General features: G+C 59.9%; 1 protein-coding gene across 1 annotated transcript in view; it reads right to left on the bottom strand.

Annotated features, from left to right (window-relative positions):
- KCNQ4 (potassium voltage-gated channel subfamily Q member 4) overlaps positions 1-20,976 on the bottom strand; it is a gene marked incomplete at its 5' end in the record, with an annotated part of 66,381 nt that extends 45,405 nt beyond the window's left edge. Inside the window, one exon of the mRNA XM_019547538.1 lies at positions 20,897-20,976. Within this exon, the coding sequence (XP_019403083.1) occupies positions 20,897-20,976 (80 nt within the window). The remainder of the gene's footprint in view (positions 1-20,896) is intronic.
- Between the last annotated feature and the right edge of the window lies 1 nt (position 20,977).

Raw genomic sequence — 20,977 nt, 5'->3', positions numbered from 1 at the left:
CATCTGACCCCGGTGCTCTTTCCTGCCAAGGCAGGGGGTCGGACTAGATGATCTACCTAGGTCCCTTCCGACTCTAGCTACTATGAAGCTATGCCTGGGACCGGGGCAGGCACGTGCACGACGGAGGTGGGGGCCGAGAACCAGTCCCCTGCCTCTGCCCGCCCCGCGCTGGACCCTTCGGTTTCTCCTCTCCCAGGTGAAGACCGTGGCTGTGAGTATATTCCCCCCGCCATCAAACAAAGGCAGAAGAAGTGAAAGTGGGGGGCAGGGCCCCCCGAGTGGAGCAACGTGACTCTCCCGGCATTAATCTTCATTAGACAAGCACTCGCCAGATGCTTCCTGCCTGCACAGGTAGCGGCAGAAGGGTGCAATTAAAACACGAGCGCGAGGGAAGGAGCAGGTGAGCCGGGGAGCCGAAAGCTGCTGAAGTCAGGGGAAGCAGAGCACGATCGAGCCGGGGAAGGGGTGGGGGAGACGGAGCAGGCTGGGCAGGTAGCACCGAGCAGGGATGGGAGGAAGAACAAGAGCCCCCTCGCCCTGCAGCAGGGAGCCCCACCGGCCAGCGTCTCTTGGGGGCCTTTCAGTTCCTCCCGTCTTTGCCTCCTGCCCGACAGCTCTTCCTGCTAAAGGGCCATCATCGCCTGCCCCGTTCCTCTCCCTGCCCCCACCAACCGCCTCTGAACAGCGAACGCCCCCTCCAGAGCACTTGGAGCAAGGAGCGGTGCCACAGTCTTCCCATGGACACAGCCTGCCCGTCTGCACCCAGGGACCGACGAGGGTGCACGGTCCCTGCATCGGAGGGACATGCCAGCATCCTTGCTCCAGGCCTGCTGGGTAAAGGGGCCCAATGCTGTTGGAGGTGCTTTGCTCTGTGCCCACTAGTGTGGGCACCAGGGACCCTTTCCAAAGCAGATGGCAAGGGAGCAGTCGCTGCGGCCAGGAAAGGACCCTTTTTTCCCCCGCAGCCAGGTATCAGAGGGCTGTATATGTCCAGGCGGCACCTACTGAGCCCAGCAGGGGATAAACTACCACCGGGTGGAGGAAGAGTCCAGAGCAGAAGACCCCAAAGCAGCTTTAATGCAAGGCGGTGTCAATGAGGCAACCCCTGGGCTGGCCTTTTTCAGGACCTCTCCTCCCTCTCATTCCCAAAGGGGTACTCATAATGTGCACGGTCTCCTACCCGGGCGCCCAGAGCCAGACAGTGGCACCCCCAAATGCCAGGGCTGGCCCAGGCGCCTGCCCTCGGAGACTCAGCGAAGGCTGTGCTCCAGGTTCGGCGCAAGTGTGACAATCCCCCGGCAGCCTGGAGCCTGACACCCAAGTGGTCTTTGCTGCGAGAAGCCAGGAGCCGGGGCGAAGCCGTCAGCGCGGCTGCCTCCGATGGAGGCTCTGCGGCCTGCGTAATAACTCAGCAGAAGGAAAATACCAGGAGCCCGGAGTATAAATCTCTCTGTGCAGGGAGCAAGCTCCCTTTCATAAATTCTGCCTTTCCTTCCTCTCTCATCCCCGAGGCCGCCGGGGCAGACGACCCACCTGGCTGAGCACGCCCCACCTGCTCCAGCCACACATCACACCCCTCCCCAATGCTGGGACCCCCAACCTGGGGCCAGGAAGGGAATGGGAGCTACATGGAGGCAAATCTACATGCACTTCAGCCTCGTTTTTCTCCATCGCAGCTTCCTTGATCTTCCCAGCCCGAGCCAGAGCACCAGGCAGCGCCGCTGTGCCCTGCACTGTCATACCCTACCCGTGTCCCATTGCTCCCTCGATCCTCCCCCGCCATCCACCTGCCCCTCTCGCCGGGTTGCTGCAAAGGCCTGGAGATAGCCTGCACCACGGACCGCTGCTAAGTTGCAACCCCCCCTCCAGGCCTGTGCTACCCCCAGTGCCCCAGCCAGGTTTTCAGGGGAGCAGCTGATTTCTCAAGCCAAGTGCCTGGGGTTTGGGGACCAGAGGGGGGGAATCACCCCAGGGCCTGGCCCCCTGACCACCCAGAGCAGCACCCCTCGCATGCTCCGAGCTGGGTCCAGCTCCGCCCAGGTGCCGCCCGCCCGCCGCATAAACAGCACGTCCTATAAATCCGCCGGCCTGTTGGGAGAGCGGGAGGAGGAGGCCGAGCCGCTTGCCGGATATAAATAATCTTGTTTTCACACGGTAACCATGGCAAGGACCGCTGCCTTGTTTATCTTGCTCTGCGTTACACTCCAGCCCTCTCGCAGGAGCTGCCCGAGACCAGCCGGCACTGGGGGAGTGGGCGCCTGGAGCCAGCGGGCAGCCCGAAGGGTTCCCGACGTCCCGCCACGGGCCCTCGGGGGCAAAACCCGAGCCGCCGGCCCAACCCTCCCCTCGGGCGCTGGAGCGAAGGCAGCCACCCTCGCGGAGGGCAGCAGTAGGAGGTTGTTATCCTGTACGGACCAGTCGCTAGAAGGCAGACGCGAAGCTGCGTGCCAACGTCTAAGCCTGGCACTGCAGTGCCTGGGGTCCCACGCTATGGGAGAGGGGCCCGGTCCTCTGGCTCCCGGCTCCCACAGAGGTTTGCCAGTCCCTGGCGTCGAAGCGCTGCCCCTCCAACTCCAGCAAGTGATGGACCCCTGGAGCCGCCTGACGTGCCCCACGGCCCAGCAGGCTGCTCCGGTCGGCGGGGCCTGAGCACGGGCAGGCTGAGCCCGTAGGGGTGGGGAGAGGGGCATGCACCCTGCAGCGTGGCACGGCCGTGCCATGTTCAGGATGGGGGACGGGGACAGAAGCTCTTCCCAGCTGAATAGCAGCCCCCTCCACAGCTCAATCCTCCCCAGCTGTGCTGTCCAGCCAGCAAGAGAGAAACCCCTGGCGACCTCCTCCTCCGGCTGCCCCCAAAGAGCAGCACCCAGCTGGGGAGGGTGGAAGGGAACCGGGGGTTCCCCGCGTTGCCTGGCACGGCTGCAAAGCATGCAAATAGGCAGCAGGAAGGCCTGGCAGCCTCTCTAACCCTCTGCGCACGTGGCGTGAGCCGCGGCCTGGCTTCCTCTCTAACCCGGAGCCGCAGCCAGCATCTCCTGCTCCAGGGCTCGTCCAAGCCTGCTCCGGGGGCGCTCCCAGCCGGGCACCTCACGCAGCCGCAGAGAAGGCAATTTTGGCAGGGCCCGGCTCCAAGTCGCCGAAGGGAAAAGCGGCTTCTGCCTTTGGGTGCGAAATCACATAGGGAATGAGTCCTGCTGAGAGCATGGACTGAAGCAGGCCAGTGCCCGGGAGAGGGGGAGACAAGACACTGCGTGGATTCGACCGCAGGAAGAGGCTGATGCCCCGCTCCAGAAAGCAGCCGCTGTACTCAGAGCACGGATGGGAGACTCCGCTCCACACTAGATGAGGGACGTGGTGCTTACAACCTTTGCAGGGTTGAAACACAGCTTCTAGTTCAGGATCGTGGCCCCTGGCTGCAGGGGGTAAGGAGCCACCCAGTGCAAGCCCAGATGCTGCCACGGTCTGGGAGGAGTTGCTATTTTCTTCCACCTACCCATTTCTTTCATTCCCACACCTGCCCCGGATGAATACAGCCCTCAGCCAGCGGCTTGCTGAGCCATCCGAACCGCTGGGAAGCAAACCCGACTCTCTGCGTCCCAGAAAAAGGCAATTTCTGTTGGATGCAACCTTCCACCAACTACCGGAGGCCTCCGTGGCTCCTCTCCTGCAGACGCCCGGAGCACTTTCCCAGCGAAGGCTGGCGTCCTCTTCTATTTTAGAGGGAGGAAAATGGAAGCACGAAGCCACTTACTCCTGATCAGACAGCAAGGCAGGAAAAGAGCCCAAGAGTCCTGGCTCCCTGGCCAGACCTGCTGTACCTATAGCCACAGTTTGGGCTCCGGCACACCAGCAAGGCACATCCCCACTGCAGCAGTGCTGACCTGGGGGAATACAGCGAGGCGGCTTCCGAAAAGCCGCCTCGATTCTTGAGCTCCCCACGACTGTCCTGGGCCCTGCACATGCTGAGGACCACATGCGTCTCGGCGGGGTTTGCAACAGGGCAGGCTGCACACTAGCGTCTCCCAGGCCTCCCACACGCCAGTGGGACCTGGGGGTTCCCAACACAGCTCAGCCTTTCGCCCAGACCCGCAGGCAGGAAGCGGATGCCTCAGATCGCGCACGTGCGCAAAGGTCGCCTCGGCAAGACGTTTGGGGGAAGCCATGTGCTCTCGGGTCCAGCCACGTCATTCTGAGCCAGCTCCACAGGCAGCAACCGAGGCCCTCAGTGCAAAACAGCTCAAATCTGGCCTCCACCCAGAAAGTTCAAAGAACCTGCTATGGGGATTTTCCTAAACCCGCGATGACTTTCCAAGTGACTGATGCATCGCTTCATTGCAGTAGCATCACCCACCCGCCTTCTGCTCTGACTGTAATCTCTCCAGGGCAAAGACAGCCTCTGGGTTCCCACAGCTCTCCCCGCAGCCGCGAGCCGCCTGGCAGGATAACAGGACCCGAGGCATTCACGATGTGCAAGCTCAGAGATGGAAACGAAGAGAGGCGCACTGAGGGGAAAGGGAGAAGCTAGAGGACATGCACCTCGACGCAGGTGGGCAGGCCCCCTAGCTCCCAGCACGCCAGATTTTTTTTCTTAAATATATGAATATTTTAGGTCCAATTAGCCAAATCAGTTCCAAATCATATCGACTGAGCCAACTCATGGATTCACAGATGTGAGGGTCGGAAGGGACCTCCGTAGGGCATCGAGTCCGACCCCCTGCCCTGGGCAGGAAAGAGCGCTGGGGCCAGGTGACCCCCAGCTAGGTGCACGCCCAAAAACCGTATCATTCAATCTTTCCAAACACCAGGTACAACACAACAACCAGCGAGCATCCTCCATCCCAAACCTATCACCCTGGGACTTCAGATGCTCCCAAATCCGCTGGCCGGCACCCTCTACTTGGGCCCAGGTGCCTACTTGGGGGTGGGATGCTCCCAGATACTGCAGGCAAGCATCCTCCACCCCAGACTCTTTAGCCTAGGACTCCAGATACTCCCTACGCTTCATCTTAGCCCATGAGATCAGCTACACGGGCCCCAGTAGCAATCTTACGCTGGGCCGGAGGGATCCTGGGAACCCCTCCGCCGAGCCCAGCCTCTACAGGCATTCAAGAGACGGGGTTCTGGAAAACGGCGGGGGATGAAGGAGGCGGGAGAGGAAGAGCTCGGAGGAGAGCGAGCTGGACCTGCAGCGAGCTGCGCGTGTTGCTGGAGCAGCCGGAGCCAGCTGAGGAGGAGTTTCTTGCACGGCTTGGCGTCCTGCCGCGAGAAGGGGCATGTTTTGTGTCCAGCGCGTGGGGCAAGGGAACGTGCGTAGGGGGATGGGAGGCGGCAACCCTAGCAGCAGCGGAGTGACTCACCAGGTAACCCCCCTCCCCTGCCCTGTTTCCCCAGCCTTTATTTGAATAGATTTGCATGCAGGCAAGGCAGGGCAGGCAGGCAAGACCCAGGGATGCTGAGCGCGGAAGGGGCAAAGGGCCCGCCAGGAGATCCCAGCTCCTGCCTGGACCCCGGGACCCGAGCCTGCCGCCCGGGGACGGCTGCACGGCCCAAGCAAAACGCATCGAAACAGGGTCCGCGTCAGCCGGCTCGCCTGGCACCGACAGGGAGCACATGCTCTGCAGGGAAACAGATGCCAAGGAGTCTTGAAAGGGGAACCGCAGAGGCGAGCGCTAAGATCCGAGCGCACCGGCGAGATACTTATTCTAGCTCGATCCTGTTTCAGCGGGGCTGGGATGGCGGCGGATCGCCGTGGCGACGGGTTTCTTTTCACGAGGGCGTAATGGAAGACGGAGCCTCTCACCCCCGGGTGGCCGGCGCAGAGAGCTGTCCAAGGTTTGCAGGGTGTCAGCTCCACGCAGGTCAAGTGGCGCCGGTCCAGCTGAGCGAGGTCAAACCCAGAGGCACTTGGTCTGATTTCCTGCTGGCTCGCATGGGAGTTATCCCAGGCCATAGCAGGCAAAGGGCCAAGAGACCGAGCCGCTAAAGCAATGCAGCACAGGAGGGTCCAGCCCGGGCCAGGGGTGGACTTAGGTGGCTTTGAGTTGCTCCAGCTTGGAGCCACTCGCAGCCCGCCCCCTCCACCTCCGGCATACCAAGGGACACCCAAGACTTCCTCCATTGCTGACACCCTGGAGAAATCCCCCCTTCCCAGAAAAGATTCAGCCTCAGGATTTAAACACGCAGCAGCTGGGTCCCGGCCCTGTCCGTGCACTGCTGCATTCAGGGGGAAGCCTGGCTGGGTGATGTGAAGGTCTCTCCCGGTCCTCCTAACCTCCCCGCCTTCCTGCTCCCTCTGCACGGGCACATCGGGCTGCTGTAAGCAAGCCCAAGATCTTGGCTGCTTCCACCTGCATCGACTTCGCACCCATCTGCTACGGGGGCGGTTCAAGAAGTCAGGACTTTTACTTCCAGCCGGTGGCCAGACAGTTCAGGCCATGAGCAACGCCGCAGGGAGACTTGTGCTGGCTCGGGAGACTCACTCCGTGTCCTCGCTTCCCCCCTGCTCCTGCCAGACGCACCCAAGCAGGTTGCAATTAGCAAGCAGCAATTAGTCATTGCCAGCCTGGCATGTGCCAGCAAGCTGCGAGAGCAGGAATCCTCGCTGAGGCTGCGGCCGGCTGCGTGGCCCAGCGGTTGTCAGGACAAGGCCGGACGTGCGGGCGAGGGGCGTGCGACAGGCTGGCACGAGGACAGGGTCTGGGGTGCACAAAGGAGCTGCAGTGACTGGGTGCTTTCCCCGTGCTCCAAGGGTGGCACTTTGGGCCTGCACTCGGGAACGTGCAGGATGAACCACGTGGCCACCGACCCCCCCCCCCCCATTAGCCACAACCTCCTGCTATCCTAGCGCCAGGCTGAGGACCCACATCCCAAGCTGCAGCAGCTCAGGCTAACTTCGACCTGCGACTCTCAGACCCTAAGCTGCAACAGCTAGGAGCCTCCTGCCAGAGAGCCCTGCCACTCAACCCCTCTGGTGCCATGCCCTGGCCAGGGGAAAGGAAGGGAAGGAAAGCCCCGAAGCATGCCTTAGGCTCTGGCATGGGTGCAAGATGGTCACAAGATGCAGGAAGGAGGCTGCCAAGACACGAGTGCAAAGGCTCAATGCAGAGGGATGATTCAGGAGTGAAACTATCTGGGAAGCAGCTGACTTCAAAGGCTGAGCATTTTCCGAATCGCTCTCCCGTTCCTGCAAGGTCGGAGGGGAGCTGCCTGGAGCCATTCAGAGCAGCCGGGGGTTTCATGCCGCCTTGCTGGGCACGCAGAAAGGGCTGGGCTGGGCACACTCGCAGGCCCGAGACCCGCCAAACTCATTCCACGCAAGCAGGGAAATGGCTGTCAAGGCCTGGCCTCCCCCAGCGAGATCTGAACTCGCGCCCGAGGCAGGAAGGCTGTGCTCCCTCCCACAGCCAAGCCCGGCTGGGATGAGCTGGCTGGGGACGGCCCTGGGGGTCAGACTAGATGTGACCTCCTGAGAACCCCCCCAACCCTCGTTTCCTATGGTTCTCTATGATTCTAAGCCAGGCCTTGAGATAGGGGAACCTAATTACTGGAAATTACAGGGGGAGAGAGAAAGAGGGCAGCTCATTGTGCTGATTCAGCCGTTCCCATCTGCTCCGTCCCAGGAGAACCTCGTCTTAGCAAAGGAAAGGAATTAAAAGCCGACAACCCTTTCAGCAACCCGCAGCATCACACCCCAGCCGGGAAACTTGGGACAAGGAAGGGATCACAGGGCAGGGGCGCGTCGGCGTGCTTCCCTCGTCTGTCCCATTGCTCGCGGGGCCCAAGTCTGCTCTTCACACCCCACTGGGGAGCTCGGGACTTCCAGACGTCCGAGCGACACCGGAGCTCGGCAGAGTTTGGACGCAAAGAGCCAAACCCGAGCATCAGGAGGAGAGCTGGGGCGTGAGGAAAATAATCAATCCCCAGGCTCGCATTGCAGCTTAGTTGCTTCGTTTCTGCCCCCGGTGGGCAAACTGCAGCGCTGGCTCGTTCCTCGGGTTCCTGCCCCACGCAGCGTTTTTGCTCCAAGATCCCAAGAGCGGATGAGCCAACTCCACGTCACGTGGAAGCAGGGGTTTCTGCCCTACCTGCCTCCGTCCCCTCGAGAGCGTCAACGCCAAGGACCGGCGCTCTTCGAGTCCAGTCTGGAGAGCGCTGCTGGGGTTGTTACGTAGCCATCGCGTGCCGCCCCAGAGGCGACGGCCACTCCTCTAAGGATAACTTCACCTGTAATTTTACAGATGGGGGAAACTGAGGCACGAGGAGGGCAGCCATTTGCCTAAGGACAAGGAGGGGGGCCCAAGTGTCTGTTGCCCTCTGCGGGGAGGCAAAGCCCAAGCGGCGTGTGTTATACAATTTCTGCCCGGGCGGGAGCTGCTGCTGGCAGCTAAGGGGGGTTTGGGCAGAACAGCCGAGAGACGGAGCTGCGGGAAGAGGAGAGGGGGAGCACGGCTCAGTTAAAAGGCTCGCTGGAGACCGGATAGCTCGGAGAGGATATTGCACCTGAAGCCTCAAGGCCATTTGATACAGGCTGGATTTATGGGCCATCTGCTTGATGGATGGGAGCCTCTCAGGGCAGAGTCATTACAAGCATGGAGGGCATTTGGCAGGGCGTAGCAACCGGAGCCCAAATAACCTTCCCCTCTCCGGGGAGCTGAAGCATTCTCCCAGCCGCCGCCGCGGGCCGCTGTTCCTGCCCTGTGCGGGCAAGCTTGGCCCCTGTAGCCTGCCAAGACCCGCCTCGGGTTGGGGGGGGAACGGGGGTGCAGCGATGCCCGCCTGGCCCCGCTCTTAGGAAGCTGTCGTGCCCTGCACCCGGGGCAGGAGGAAGTCACCTGGGATTGGGGGCCAGCAAATCAGCGCCTTGTGCCTGGGCAAACCCAGCTCAGAAAGGGGCTGGGGGGGGAAGGATGAGGACGGGGGTTGCCAAGCTTCTCTTGCTGCTCATCTCAGACCCTGACTTCCAGCTGAACAGCAGAAATCACAGCGCAATGTGCGTCCAAACTGCCAGGAGCGTGTCGGCACCTGGAACAAGCTTTGAGCAGCCGGTGGGCACCCGCAGGACCAGCGAACCCCCAGGGAAAGGGGTCTGGCACGAGCCATGCCGTTCAACAGGTCTCAGGACATCCTCCTCTCTGCCTCTACCCTGCGGTGCCGTCACAAGAGACGTCTCGCTCTGCCTGAAGCCTCGTGCCTGGGGAGACCAGGCGGACTAGTCCAGAGATGCCCGAGCTCTGGAGTCTGCCCTTAGTGCCCGTCCTTGCGGCTGCATACCCCCCGGGACCCGGGCGTCAGCCTCAAGGCAAGTGGATACCTCTCTGTACAGCTCAGGACTAAGTAGGGGATAAGAAGGGAAAGAAGGGCGAGGGGCTGCCCTAGACGACCAACACTGATCTGCCTTTGGCACAAGACAGGCAGCTGGCACCCGCTCACCTCCTGCTGCTGAGACACATTGGCACCCAACACTGGGACAGCTGTGAAGCCCCCCAAGGAGTGGGGTCGACTGCAGCAAGGACACTGGGGCCTGGACAGCCAGCAACCCTTAACCAAGACCTCAGAGGTAGTGTCAGGATTTGAACCCAGGACTCTCCAGTGCCAGCGCTTCCCCGCACTACGGTCAGGCCCTTTACAAAGCAATGGCTATGACCTCTTCCTGACTGGCATTTCAGCCAGCCCCTCAAGCTCACCACGGACGGAGGCTTCACCACTGCATCGCTGGCTTTGGGGCATGCCAGTGGGCAGAGAGGACATCATCTCGAGTGGCCCTGCCTGGACACGTGGCTCCAGCACACCCGCAGTATCACCCCTCGTGCCCGTGGGACGTGGTGCATGTGATGGGGAAGCTTTTCCACCCTTCCTGCACGACTGCAGCTGGCTGGGCAGACTCTAGAGCAGCCAAGGCAGCAGCTCAGCCCCTCTCTCTAGAAGATGACTGCCTTCCCGAAAGCCAGCACCGGGCTGGGGAAAGGGTCCTGGCTTCCAGCAACCCACCGTTTCCATCCATCACTCCCCCCGGCTTTGACAGGCACCCACAGACAGGGGCTGCCGAAACTCAGTCGGAGCCCGGCAGCACCGGGGCCCCCTGTAAGTCATTCACACAGGGAGCATGCGGTCCTGGGGCATGAGCACACCTCTTCCCATCCATCAAATCACGAGCCCCCGCAGCAGCTCCCCGCAGGGGGAAACTCAGCTCCCTTTGCAATTCAAGTGCCCACGTTCGGCAACTTTGGAAGGAGAGGGCTGGCACGAGCAGGGAGTGGACTGGGAGCCTGGATGTTTCACAGCCTAAATATTTGGCTGGCTTGCAAAAGTTTTGCAACTAGCACTGAACCCACCCCACCAAGGGGATGTCTTGCCAGGGTGCTGAGCAGCCCCCATCACTCTTGGGGCTTGGGACCATCTCTCGGCCAGCTGGCCCTGACCCCTCTGCATGCAGGGCTACCACATCGGAGGAAAGATGCTACTGGCCAGGTGCGGCAAGTGCAGCAGGTGCCACCAGGGGGTCCTTCAGGCCAAGCCCGTCAGAAGCGGGCTGCCTTCCTGCCAGGGGAATCGGATCGAAAGCCGTGGAACGGGGACATTGGATCTTCGAGCTCCGGTTCCATTAAACCAACTGGGCCAAGGAAAGCTTTTTCCTAATAAAGCGGAGCCGCATTGCCCATGCATTAGGCGAGGGCTGCAGGCACACCGAGGCTTATGCATGTTTAATCCCCCAGCGAGAACTGCGTCCAGCTGAAACCGAGCAGCGCGTAAAGGCACCGTCGGTCTGGTTGCCAGTCCCGAGAGCCAGAGAGGGACAGGCACACGGTGCAAGGGCAGGGGAGGGCCACTCTGGAGCGAAACCGCTTCACATCCGTATCCGGTGCAACATGCCCGCGCTGCTAAAAGAGTCCGGAGCATGCTAACAGCGGAGCCGGTGACCCCTCTCCAGTGGGACGTGACCCCCTCCGCGGGATCTTCCACAAACCAGCCTCAGCTGCAGGATGCCTACAAGTTCAGAGGACCATGGCTTTCGCTGTCGCGTTTGCCTCCAGGCCAGAACTGTGTTTGTGCCCGAAAGCTTGCTAAGAAGAATTTTTCTAACTATTTGAGTTGGTCTAATAAAAGATATGGGATTGACCCAAAGAACCCATGGCTCCAACCAACGCCCCTCCCCATCATGCTGCACTCAGACACGGCGGCCTTTCTGAAGCCACGGCGGCACTGGGTGGGTAAGGACAGGGGTCGGGCTCGTCTCCGGGTCTCAGGCATGACCTGCTGCAAGCCCGAGCCCAGGTCATGCTGCCAGGAGTTCCCAGATCCAGCTCAGCGCCAGGGGAAGCTTGGAAATTGCCTGAGCAACTGGGGAAACTGAGGCAGCGCCACCCCAAGACAGCCTCCCGCCAAGGGTCTGACGGTAACACCTCCCAGGGCTCGGACCCCTGCTCAGCCCAGTCTTTCACTTCCCTTCCCCAGCGCGGCATTAAACTCCCACACCACAAACTCCCTGCTCCATCTCCCCTCGGACTCTCCCGAGGGGAAGACCAGCCCCGGGCACGCAGGGCTCGACACCTTGCTGACCGTGCCCCCGCTAGGGTCAAACCACCTCTGCGGTCTCACTTCAAGGGTGAAGAGGGCAGCGGGGCCAGAGGAAATCAGCAAGCAGAGATCCTGCTCCGAGAACGTCTCTGCAGTAATAAGATACAAGGGAATAAAAAAACCGAAAAAAAAAAAAAACACAAACCCAGAAAATATCAGCTGTCAGCAAACTGGTTCCTAGCCAGAGCCTTTGGGAGGAGGAGAATCATGGACACTTAACATTGCAGCCTGGCTTGGTTGCAACCCAGCTCTTTTTCACCCTCGGCTGCCCAGGCAGTGCCAGGGACCAAATGCGACAGCAGCCTCGACGCCCCGTGGCCCGGCGTGGCTCATGGGTGCTGGGGGACACGCGGAGGGTGGCTGGCCACTGCCCAGATTTCCCTGGCGTGTAAGGGAATTCCTTGAGCAAGGAGGACGAGTCAACACAGCTCGTGAGAGCCCCTGGTTAACTGCGAGCTGGCTTCATCTTCAAAGTGCAGACACGGGTCCTCATTTATCACCCGGCCCTGCCAGGCGCTGCCACTGGGAAAGCTGGGGGCTGGGGAGGGGGACCCCCACTGACCTCCAGGGAAGAGAAGGCAGTTGTGGCGAGTGACGCAGCAAATAAGGCGCTGGGAGTAGGGCAATCAATCCCCAGCGAAGCGGTGGGAAAGGATGCATGGCCAGAGCACCTGTAGCTCATCTCGGGGGCTTGATGTGGAGCCCTGGCTACAGGGTCAGGTCTCCCGGAGCCCCAGGGGAAGCCATGGCCAGCCACCGTCTGCCTACCCTGTGCATGCCGCAACTGCACCCAGCAGGGAGAATCCATGCAATGGGTTCGCCCTCAGGACTGCAGGTGGGGAAACTGAGGCACGGATGGAGTGAGGCCAGAACTCCTGGCTCCCAGTCCCCTGTACCCGACACTGCCCAGCGGCTCTCTGCGGGGGAGGCAGCAGCGCTGGGTGACGCACCAACTCCATCCCTGGCTGAAGTTCATGACCCCGTTTCTGGGCTCCCACGAGGGGGTCCAGAGGACTTTTTACCATCAGCTGCCAACCGACGACGGCCCGCAGTGCCAGCGGCGTGTACCGCGACCAGGAGGACATCAAAATAGTCCCTGAGATCCAGGGTGGGAGGGAGGGGATGGGGCTCTGCTCATGCAGCCGCTCGCTAGGGCACTGGGCTTTCATTAAGCCACGCGGCAGCGCGGATGAGGACAGCACCCCACAGCAGGCTCCGACTTGCCTCCTCTCTGCTCCGGGCACACACACAGGTGGGATTTTAACAAAGCCATAACTGAGATGCATCAAATCAACACTAACAAGGGCAGCAAACCAAACCAGTGCTCAGCCTGCAGCTGGGCTGAAGCAGGGAGGGCAATGGGGTGGGTGGATTATATTTATAAGGGATTTGGGGGGGTTATTTTTATTGTTGCTGTCTGTTCAGTCTGCTGTAATTTGCTCCTGGTCAAATTGCTCTTTTAATGAAATGTTCCTTTAGGAAGGGGAATTCTGCTGAGCTCAGTTTCTGGTACACCCTGCAGTTTCATAACCATCAATATAGCTACTAGAAACCAGCTTCTAGAGCAGCAATATCGAAAGTGACTGGTCAACTGAAAAGAAAAGGTGGGGGGATATATATAAAAAAAAAAAATATGCAAGAGGTTCAGCTCCAGTGAGCACCAGAAAGCAGTGAGCTGGGGTGGATTTTCTGCAACTTCTCAGAGATGCTGGCGCGTACAAAATGGGGCTGGGGAAAAAAAAAACCAAAAACCATGCAGGCAGCAACCCTGCAGCCCGGTCCCCCGCCCTCGGTCAGGAAACCCGGCGGGGAGGGGGCGGCAAACGAACGCGCTGCTTCTGTACAGGCCAAGAGCAGGAAGCAACTTTGCAGCTGCAGATCAGAGACGTTGTGGGCCAAAAAGATGTTTTTCTCACCAGAAAGCGTTCAGGGGTTTGTCACCGCTTGGATCATCGTGGATACCAAAGGCTGCAAAGGGGTGGCTTGAATTTTAAGCTCCTGGTTCAGGGATGATCTCTTGGCTCCCTGTGCGTTCAGCATGTACTGCAACGGGGTCAGGATATGTGACTTGGGACCCCGAGTGCAAGGCCCTGATGACTTCTTGCCCTTCGGGCAGGGGACTGGACCCGATCATCTCGCGAGGTCCCTTTCAGCCCTGATGTATGTGCTAGGGGCTGCTCGTGTAGCTCAGCGGACACAGCCCCCTGCTCCAGAGAGCTGCTGGAGAAAGGGTACTTCATCCGAAGTTGGAGCTGGGGAAGGGGACCGCTAAGGGGCCACCTGAGATGCATGGAAGGTAGATCTCCCCCCTCCCGCCCCCTTATACCCATACAGCGGCCTCGTGGCAATCAGATCTGCCCGCAGCCAGGCAACCCACGAGCACCGCCTGCTCAGCAGAGCCAGCCCCGAACGCTCGAGACAAGCCAGGAAGCGGCCTCTTGCAGAGGCAGCTACGCTCAGGAGCCTTTTGATTCTCCGTCCGCTTCTAAGCCCCGAGACCGTGCTCAAGTTTGCCTCTGCACCCATCAAGATCAGGCGCTTCATTCTGCAGGAGGTTTTAAATGAAAGCAGAGCGTCTCACGTAATCACAGGGCTCCGGGATCTGGGGCTGCAAATATCACGTATCGTGAGAGTTGCCAGTACGGCCACTGCATACGCAAGACAAGCCGGCCGATTCCAAGCGCACGTGGTCCTAGATGCCAGCGCTGGACTTCTGCCAGCGAAAGCTGGACGAACGCGCAGTCTTCCCGGGAGCTCTCTCGGAGCCCCTTCAAGCAGCTTGACCCCTTTGGGGTTTGCATTACAGCTGCCCGGCCCTGTCAACGGGGCGTACGGAAGGGCGCATCCGAGCGAGGTCGGTGCCGCCCCTCGCTGCAAATATTCCTCGTTGGGCCCGCACGGTTTAAGGAAAGTCTCTCAGAGCACTTTTGTGGGCGAGTGAATTTGGAACTTGAAGACACCTTTCCCTGCATGGAAAATCCATTTCAGCATTACCCCAATCTGGAAACAAAACCTAAGCATGTGACCTGCGTGGCTAAATAAAAACAGCTCATATGTCAAATGAGGCTTGTAACAAACTACTGTCATGCCAGGTAGAATACACATTAGGTTAATTTCTATCCAATGCAAGCCGGGCGAAAGCCACTTGCGACCGGCAGAAAAGGGACTAAAATTTGGCTGGGAACCGCTGTTTGCTCAGCGCTAATTTATATGATTTGAGATTGTAACCTTTTGGAAGGGAGAAACGCATTGCATTTCACATTGCATAGCAATTTTAACCCCCCCACTGCCTGAGACAGAGCGATCCAAGGCTGGACTGGATCAGCAGATAAGAGTTCTGTTACCAGCTCTGCCACTGACCTTGGGTGACCTTGAGAGATTAAGTGACTCTCCCTGCCTCAGTTTCCCCATCTATAAAATCGGGGAGACAGAATTTTTGTTGCTGATGTTGCAGCTCCGCAATATTTAGAATAATAACAAAAAAATCTCCATGCAAGCCTCTCACTATCTACGCACGCCCCAGCCCGTGCCCACTTTGTGAGGACAGAGGGTAGAGCAGAACAGATTTTCACCGAAAAGGAATTACCAGGAAAAAGCCTGCGTTTGATGCTCAAGATGGTAATTTCGTGGGGACCATGAGGGGTCACTGCCATGACAGATGGACCTCAAACCTATCCCGAAACCAAAAATAGATTGACCAAAGAAACATGTCCACGTGCACCCAAAAATAATGCAGGGCGTGATATTACAGACCCCCTAGCCTCCACCTGCCAGGCTGTCAGGATGCTGAGCCCGCTCGGATCTTAGAGGCATTTGACACTGCCCCGTATCACCTCTCAACGCAGGCTGGGAGAGCTACTAAGCTGCAAAGCACGTGCCAGCGGTGCCTCCAGAACTCAGCTCCTCGCTCCCCCCTCCTCGTGCTGGAGCAGCTTTGGCTGGAAGGGGAGCGCAGAGAAAGAGCAGGCTCCGTGGGTCAAGCCCACCCCGAGCCTGCCCTTTCGGGAAGCACGTGGCTCAGACGGATGCGCCTGCATGCGGCGGCCCTCCTCGCGCCGCTCTGCACCGCGCCGAGAGCTGCACGATTGGGGGGTGAAGCAGTGTCAGCGCTCTCCATCGATCCCCAAGTGGTGCTGGTATTTATAGACCTGATTCCACCAAAGAGAATAGCGGGGGGAGGAGGGAAGACGGACTGCGTGGCTCCAGGAGATGGGAACGGGCCCACGCGCCGTCCTGCTAGGCGCGTGAGGAAGTCACTGGGTAGGCAGGGCAGCGGGGCCGGGAAGCCGGTGTCCAAGGGATGAATTTTAAAGCCACCCCTGTTCTCGGCTGGACCCTTGGCACGACCACGATAAACATGATGAATAAGACAAGCGCTCTGGAGACTCGATCCGCCTGCCACTGGGGTGTCGTCACCGGCATCCGCCCGATTACCCTTCCACCCCTTGCAAGGGAAAGGTGCGGCCTTGTTGCTGGAGGGTTTGTCCCCTGCCAGCCGGCAAAAGGTGCCAGGCAGGGCGGGGGTGCCAGCGCGCTAGGGGCCGTATGCACCTGGGATGGAAAGTCCCTGCCCCAAGGAGCTTGCAAACAAGGGAAGACAAAAGCCACAGGAGGAGGGTGGGACTAGTCACAGGGGCAGGGTGGGTATCTTCTTCCCTGGAGCCCAGGCCAAGGACATCATGAGTCGAGGTGCCTTGCCTGATTGAGAGCCAGGTCCCAGAGCAGGGGCAGATAGAGCGTGTTTGAGCAGACCTCGCTGTACGTAAGGTGCCGGGACGCCCAGCACCCTAGGAAAGACTCAAGTGTAGACAGTCACACCTGGGTGCCAAAACTCCCCTGCTCAGAGCCCCCCCACCGCACGCTGCACCTCCCCATCCATGCCTCTTGGAAAAAGAGGCACGAGCCACATGGGTGAGGATGAAGGGAGAGAGGCTCAGGCCCTCTTCCAAGGGATCAGATTCTCTCTCAAGGGCTTCCAAAGCGAGGGCGCTGGCAGGAGGCGAGTCACAGAAGCAGGAAGCCTCTTGCCCAGTTTCCATGAGGGCTGCATGCATTAATGGAAACCAGAACGCACAGGTGGGTCTCGAAGGATGCTTCATGCTGCCAAGCAAGTGCTGTATCATGGGGGGGCTAGCAATGGGTTTGTCCTGCTGGGGTTATATTTTTCGTGCAACTACGCGTGAGTGTGAGCGAGAGGTGGGGTGTGTGTAAACATGTGCAGTTGTGGATGCGTGTATTCCCCAGCGTCATTACTCTCCAAAGGAAAGATCCCTTCTCCCCACCCTGCTTGCTCTTCTTCCAAAGCACAGCAACTATCTGTATAACAAAGCACTGCCATCCCTTCCATCCCAGGAGGCTCCAGCTGCTGGCAGTAATTCCTTGCAGGAAAAAGCTCTTCTTCTGGTGCAGCATTTGCAAAATAAAACCCAATAAAACAAACTAAGAAGAGCCCGCTAACAACTTCAAGGTGTCACGACCCGTTACAAATGGACTGCTAGGTCCCATCAGATCTCCCTGGGGACCGCAGGTGCCCTGTTACCAAGTGACAAATACGTTGTTCCATCTCAATATGCTAACTTAAGCGAGACCCACTTTCCTTCCTCTTAACGAGCTCAGACTCGTGCAGCCGGTTCCCGATTCAGCACTGCATTAGAATTCCCCCAAAATTGGGAGAGGCGGCGTGGCGGTGACATCCTGGCCGCCTCCTACGGCCCAACACCGGACCTGCAGGGATCACGCTCTCGCTGATGGAGAACATCACAGCCAAAAGCCAGGGTGCACAAGCAAGATGCACGGATGCTGGTCACGCACACATCCCCGTGCACGCGGGAACACAGAGGGTTGGGCACCCGGGGCTGAACTCTGCTGCCCGTAGAAAGGGGAGATGCGCAGCCCCTGTACCCCACCCATACCTCCCCAACCAAGAGGCCCCTGCTGTCCAACCCACTCTCTTCCACTCCCAGCGCTGGGAGTATAAGGGCAAGGGAGCTGCCAGCTGCTACCTGCAGGGGATGAGATGCATGAGAGAGGCCTGTAAATAATACTGCCCTGTGAAACGGGCCTGAGCAGGGGTAACCCAGAGGTGCCTGCCTGCATGCGGTCCAGAAAGGCCGTGCTCCAGGGTTGCAGAGGTCACGCACCTGCGGAGCTGGCTGACTTGTAACACCTTGCAGGTCTCTAGCTGGAAGTCAGGTCACCAAGCGCTTTCAGGGAAAGATCAAGGTCCTGATGTGCACAATGGGGAAACAGAGGCAGGCAGGAGATGCTATACAGCCTCAGGGGACCCTGGCAGCACCACAGATTGAACCTAGGTGTCCCGAGACCCAGTTTGAAGAAGTTCTCGGGCTCCCTGGAGGCAGCCTTCCAGTGAGAGCCCCTCCACGGTCTGACAGCCAGGTCTCCGAGCTCCCCCCAGATGCTTGCGGACTCTCTGGGAGACCACGGGATCATGGCAGGCAACAAGCCTGGCTGCTATCTCCACCCTGGGTTGCAGACAAGTCCCCTGGGAGTTTAATCTGCTGCATAAGCTCAAGCCATTTGTTCTGGGAACATTTCTGCTCCTGAAGAGTCCTCAGCTGCATGGGGTCCTGTCTGTGCTCAGCACCTCGCAGCTTCAGGCTCTGAGATGACAAGGAAGTAGCCCCAGGGCCAGAGGCCCAGATGGGCTCGTTGCCCCTCTGCACTGACCCCTGAGCCCAGAGACCCTGCAGGAGCAATCCGGCCCCCTCCGCCTCCACCCCGACCACCATGGCAAGCACTGTCCAAGAGGTCCGGGAGCAGGATCCCCAGCTAGGACTCGGCCAGGCTTCCTGCGGGGCTTCAGAAGCAACGAGAAGGCACAAGGTACCCCGGCCCTGCTGCCTACCGTCCCCCAACCCCCGTGACACTAGGACACAGCCCCAAGACCCCCTGGCTTCACACCGTGCGGACAGGAGAGGGCCAGCAAGGCCAGGGGGTAGATGCCCCCTTCCCAACCAAACACCTCCGATGAGCAGGCTGCATCTGCGATGCCCACGAGTGGGAGATGGCCAAGATGCCATCCCCAAGCCTGTGCATTCACCCAGGTGCTTCCTTCCCGTCTGCTCTTTTTTGGATAGGAAGATCCTGGAGGCAGAGCCTGGCAGCATTTCGTTTCTTGCAACTCTGCCACGTCAACACCAAGGAGCTCCCACCCTGGTCTGCGGCCCGCTGCACTCACCAGGGACCTTCCCCTGAGCCCCTACCCCAACACAAGCGCACAGAGCAAGAGCTGGGCCCTGGCCCTGAGCCGCCACTCAAAAAAGACCCGAGGGCGCGAGCGCCAAGGGACACGGAGCCAGGAGAAGTAACACCCCCAGGCACAGCCCAGGGCAGCATCTGAAGCCCGGTCTCCCAGGCCAGTGCCCTGCCCGCTGCACCACACTGCCGCAGCCGGGGCAGGGCCGAGAGCAAAGGTTCCAGCGGGAGACTCTGCAAGCTTCGTCTGCCCCAGCTGAGGGGGTGGGGGAGAAGCCACATATCATCACGCACCAAAAGGAAGCAGGAAGAGATGTGCTGGCTGGCGGCTCCAAATATCAACGTGTATTTGCATGTGCAAACCGGCTGCACGGAGCTCGTGAAGGCACGTCCATGCGCTCACCTGAGCAGAGAGGGCTGGCAGGCAGGGCTGCGCACACCGGAGCCCCGTGCCATGATGCCCAGCCAGCTTCCCCGTGCTTTGCAGATCCTGGCTGATGCCCTCTCTGCACTGGGGAGGTGCTGGCACGCTGAAGGGCTGGGGAACAGCCGCATGGAGAAGCAGTAGCCAAATAATACTGGACTGAGAAGAGGCCTAGCGGTTCTTCACCCCTCCCAGCTGCCAGTCCCTTCTCTGCCCCAGCTCCTCCACTGTGAGCACGTTCGGTCCGAGGAAGGATGTACAGCGGGCGTGTGGCATGGGTGATAAGAACCCGCACGGCGATCGGGGCAGCTCGAAGGATGCATCACCCCTCACCCATGCAGACTCAGGGCCCGGGCAGCAAAGGGAGAGGCCACAGGGGCTCTTCCCTGGGCCCGGGCCCACATTCATTTCATGCCACAGAGGAGAAGGGGCCTTGGCCCGCTTCCCCTGCACAACCAGAGAGAACGAACACGCGTGCGCCTCCAGTAACTCAGTTAACAGAGAAAACCGTGGGACCGACGGGACCCGAAACACCTGCTCTTTGATTTATAGAGCCCCCCGCAACCGTCGGGAGCAGAAGAGCACCCCCAGCGAACTCGGCGGAAAGACACACTCGCTCATCTCCCGCGCCCGCGCGCGAACGCCAGCTGACACGGCAGGGCGGCAGGGGTGCGGCCACCTCCTGGCCCCCCTTCAGTTTTGTGCATAATTGCCCGGTTTTTGCTGAACCCGAGAAATGTCTCCGCGCAGCACGATTAACTCACCGATCATTAGCGCGTTGCCTTCTGTACCAGAGCAATTATATCGCAGTCAGCGCAAAGAGTGTCCTAATGCAATCACTCTTCATCGCGCTCTCCCAGGCGCACGCACATCGTGCTCTGCTGCTTTCTACGCCACAGGGTGATAAATGACACTGTCTCCCCTTCGCCGTCCCGGAGAACGGGAGCGTGATAATGAAATTAAGACCCGTGTGTCCCCGGCTTTCTAGCTACCTCTGGGGAAGCGAGGGAGGTTTGTGACGGCGCCCACCATGCCGCGATCGGCGCGCCGCAGACGTTGCCTTCCTGGCTGGAAAACTTCTTTCTAGGAGAGAAGCTTTATTGGGATGAAAACTAACCAAAACAAAAAAGGGCAGTTAAACGGAGAGCGTTTCTGTTTTCTCTCCATGCCGGGACATCTCGAAAGCTCATCCCGTTTACAGAGGTCTGTCTTAGGACTTGGCTGCACTGGAGTTCGGGGGGGGGGGGGGTTGTTTTGCTTTTTACGACTTTGCCTGTAAAAAGCCCCAAACGTCCACCCTAAACTTTGCGGACGAAGTCCGTCGACAGCAGGGAGGGGATTAAAGGCTTAAATCTTTTGTTCCTGAAGTTCAGCTAAGCCAAAGCTACCCAGCCTGGGGTGACAAAGCCGGCGCCGCGCCCCCCGCTCGGCGTCCCACCGCCGCCCCCGACCCAAGGGCCGATCGCTGCCGTTTCGGTTTCGGGGCCGCGCGGAGTCAGGCAAAGCAGAAGTTGCGGCTTCAAACTTTAAAGAATACTACCACGAAGGGGGGGGGGGGGATCCCTTCCCGGGTCCCGGCTGCCCCCGCTACTCCAGCCCCATCTGCCCGGCTCCCCTCCCTCGGGGAGCGGCGAGTGAAACCAGAAACCCCGAAGCGCCGGGAGTGGAAAAACCCGCACTCACATGAAGACGTGGTAGACGAACGCCCAGCCGCGGGGCCGCTCCAGCACGTTGTAGAGGCAGTTCTGGAGGCGGCGGTAGCGC

This window comes from Crocodylus porosus, unplaced genomic scaffold (genome assembly GCF_001723895.1).
Source record: "Crocodylus porosus isolate Cpor-Errol unplaced genomic scaffold, CroPor_comp1, whole genome shotgun sequence".
NCBI lineage: Eukaryota > Metazoa > Chordata > Crocodylia > Crocodylidae > Crocodylus > Crocodylus porosus.
The sequence above is the reverse complement of the archived record's forward strand: the minus strand, read 5'-3'. Positions and strand labels throughout refer to the sequence as shown.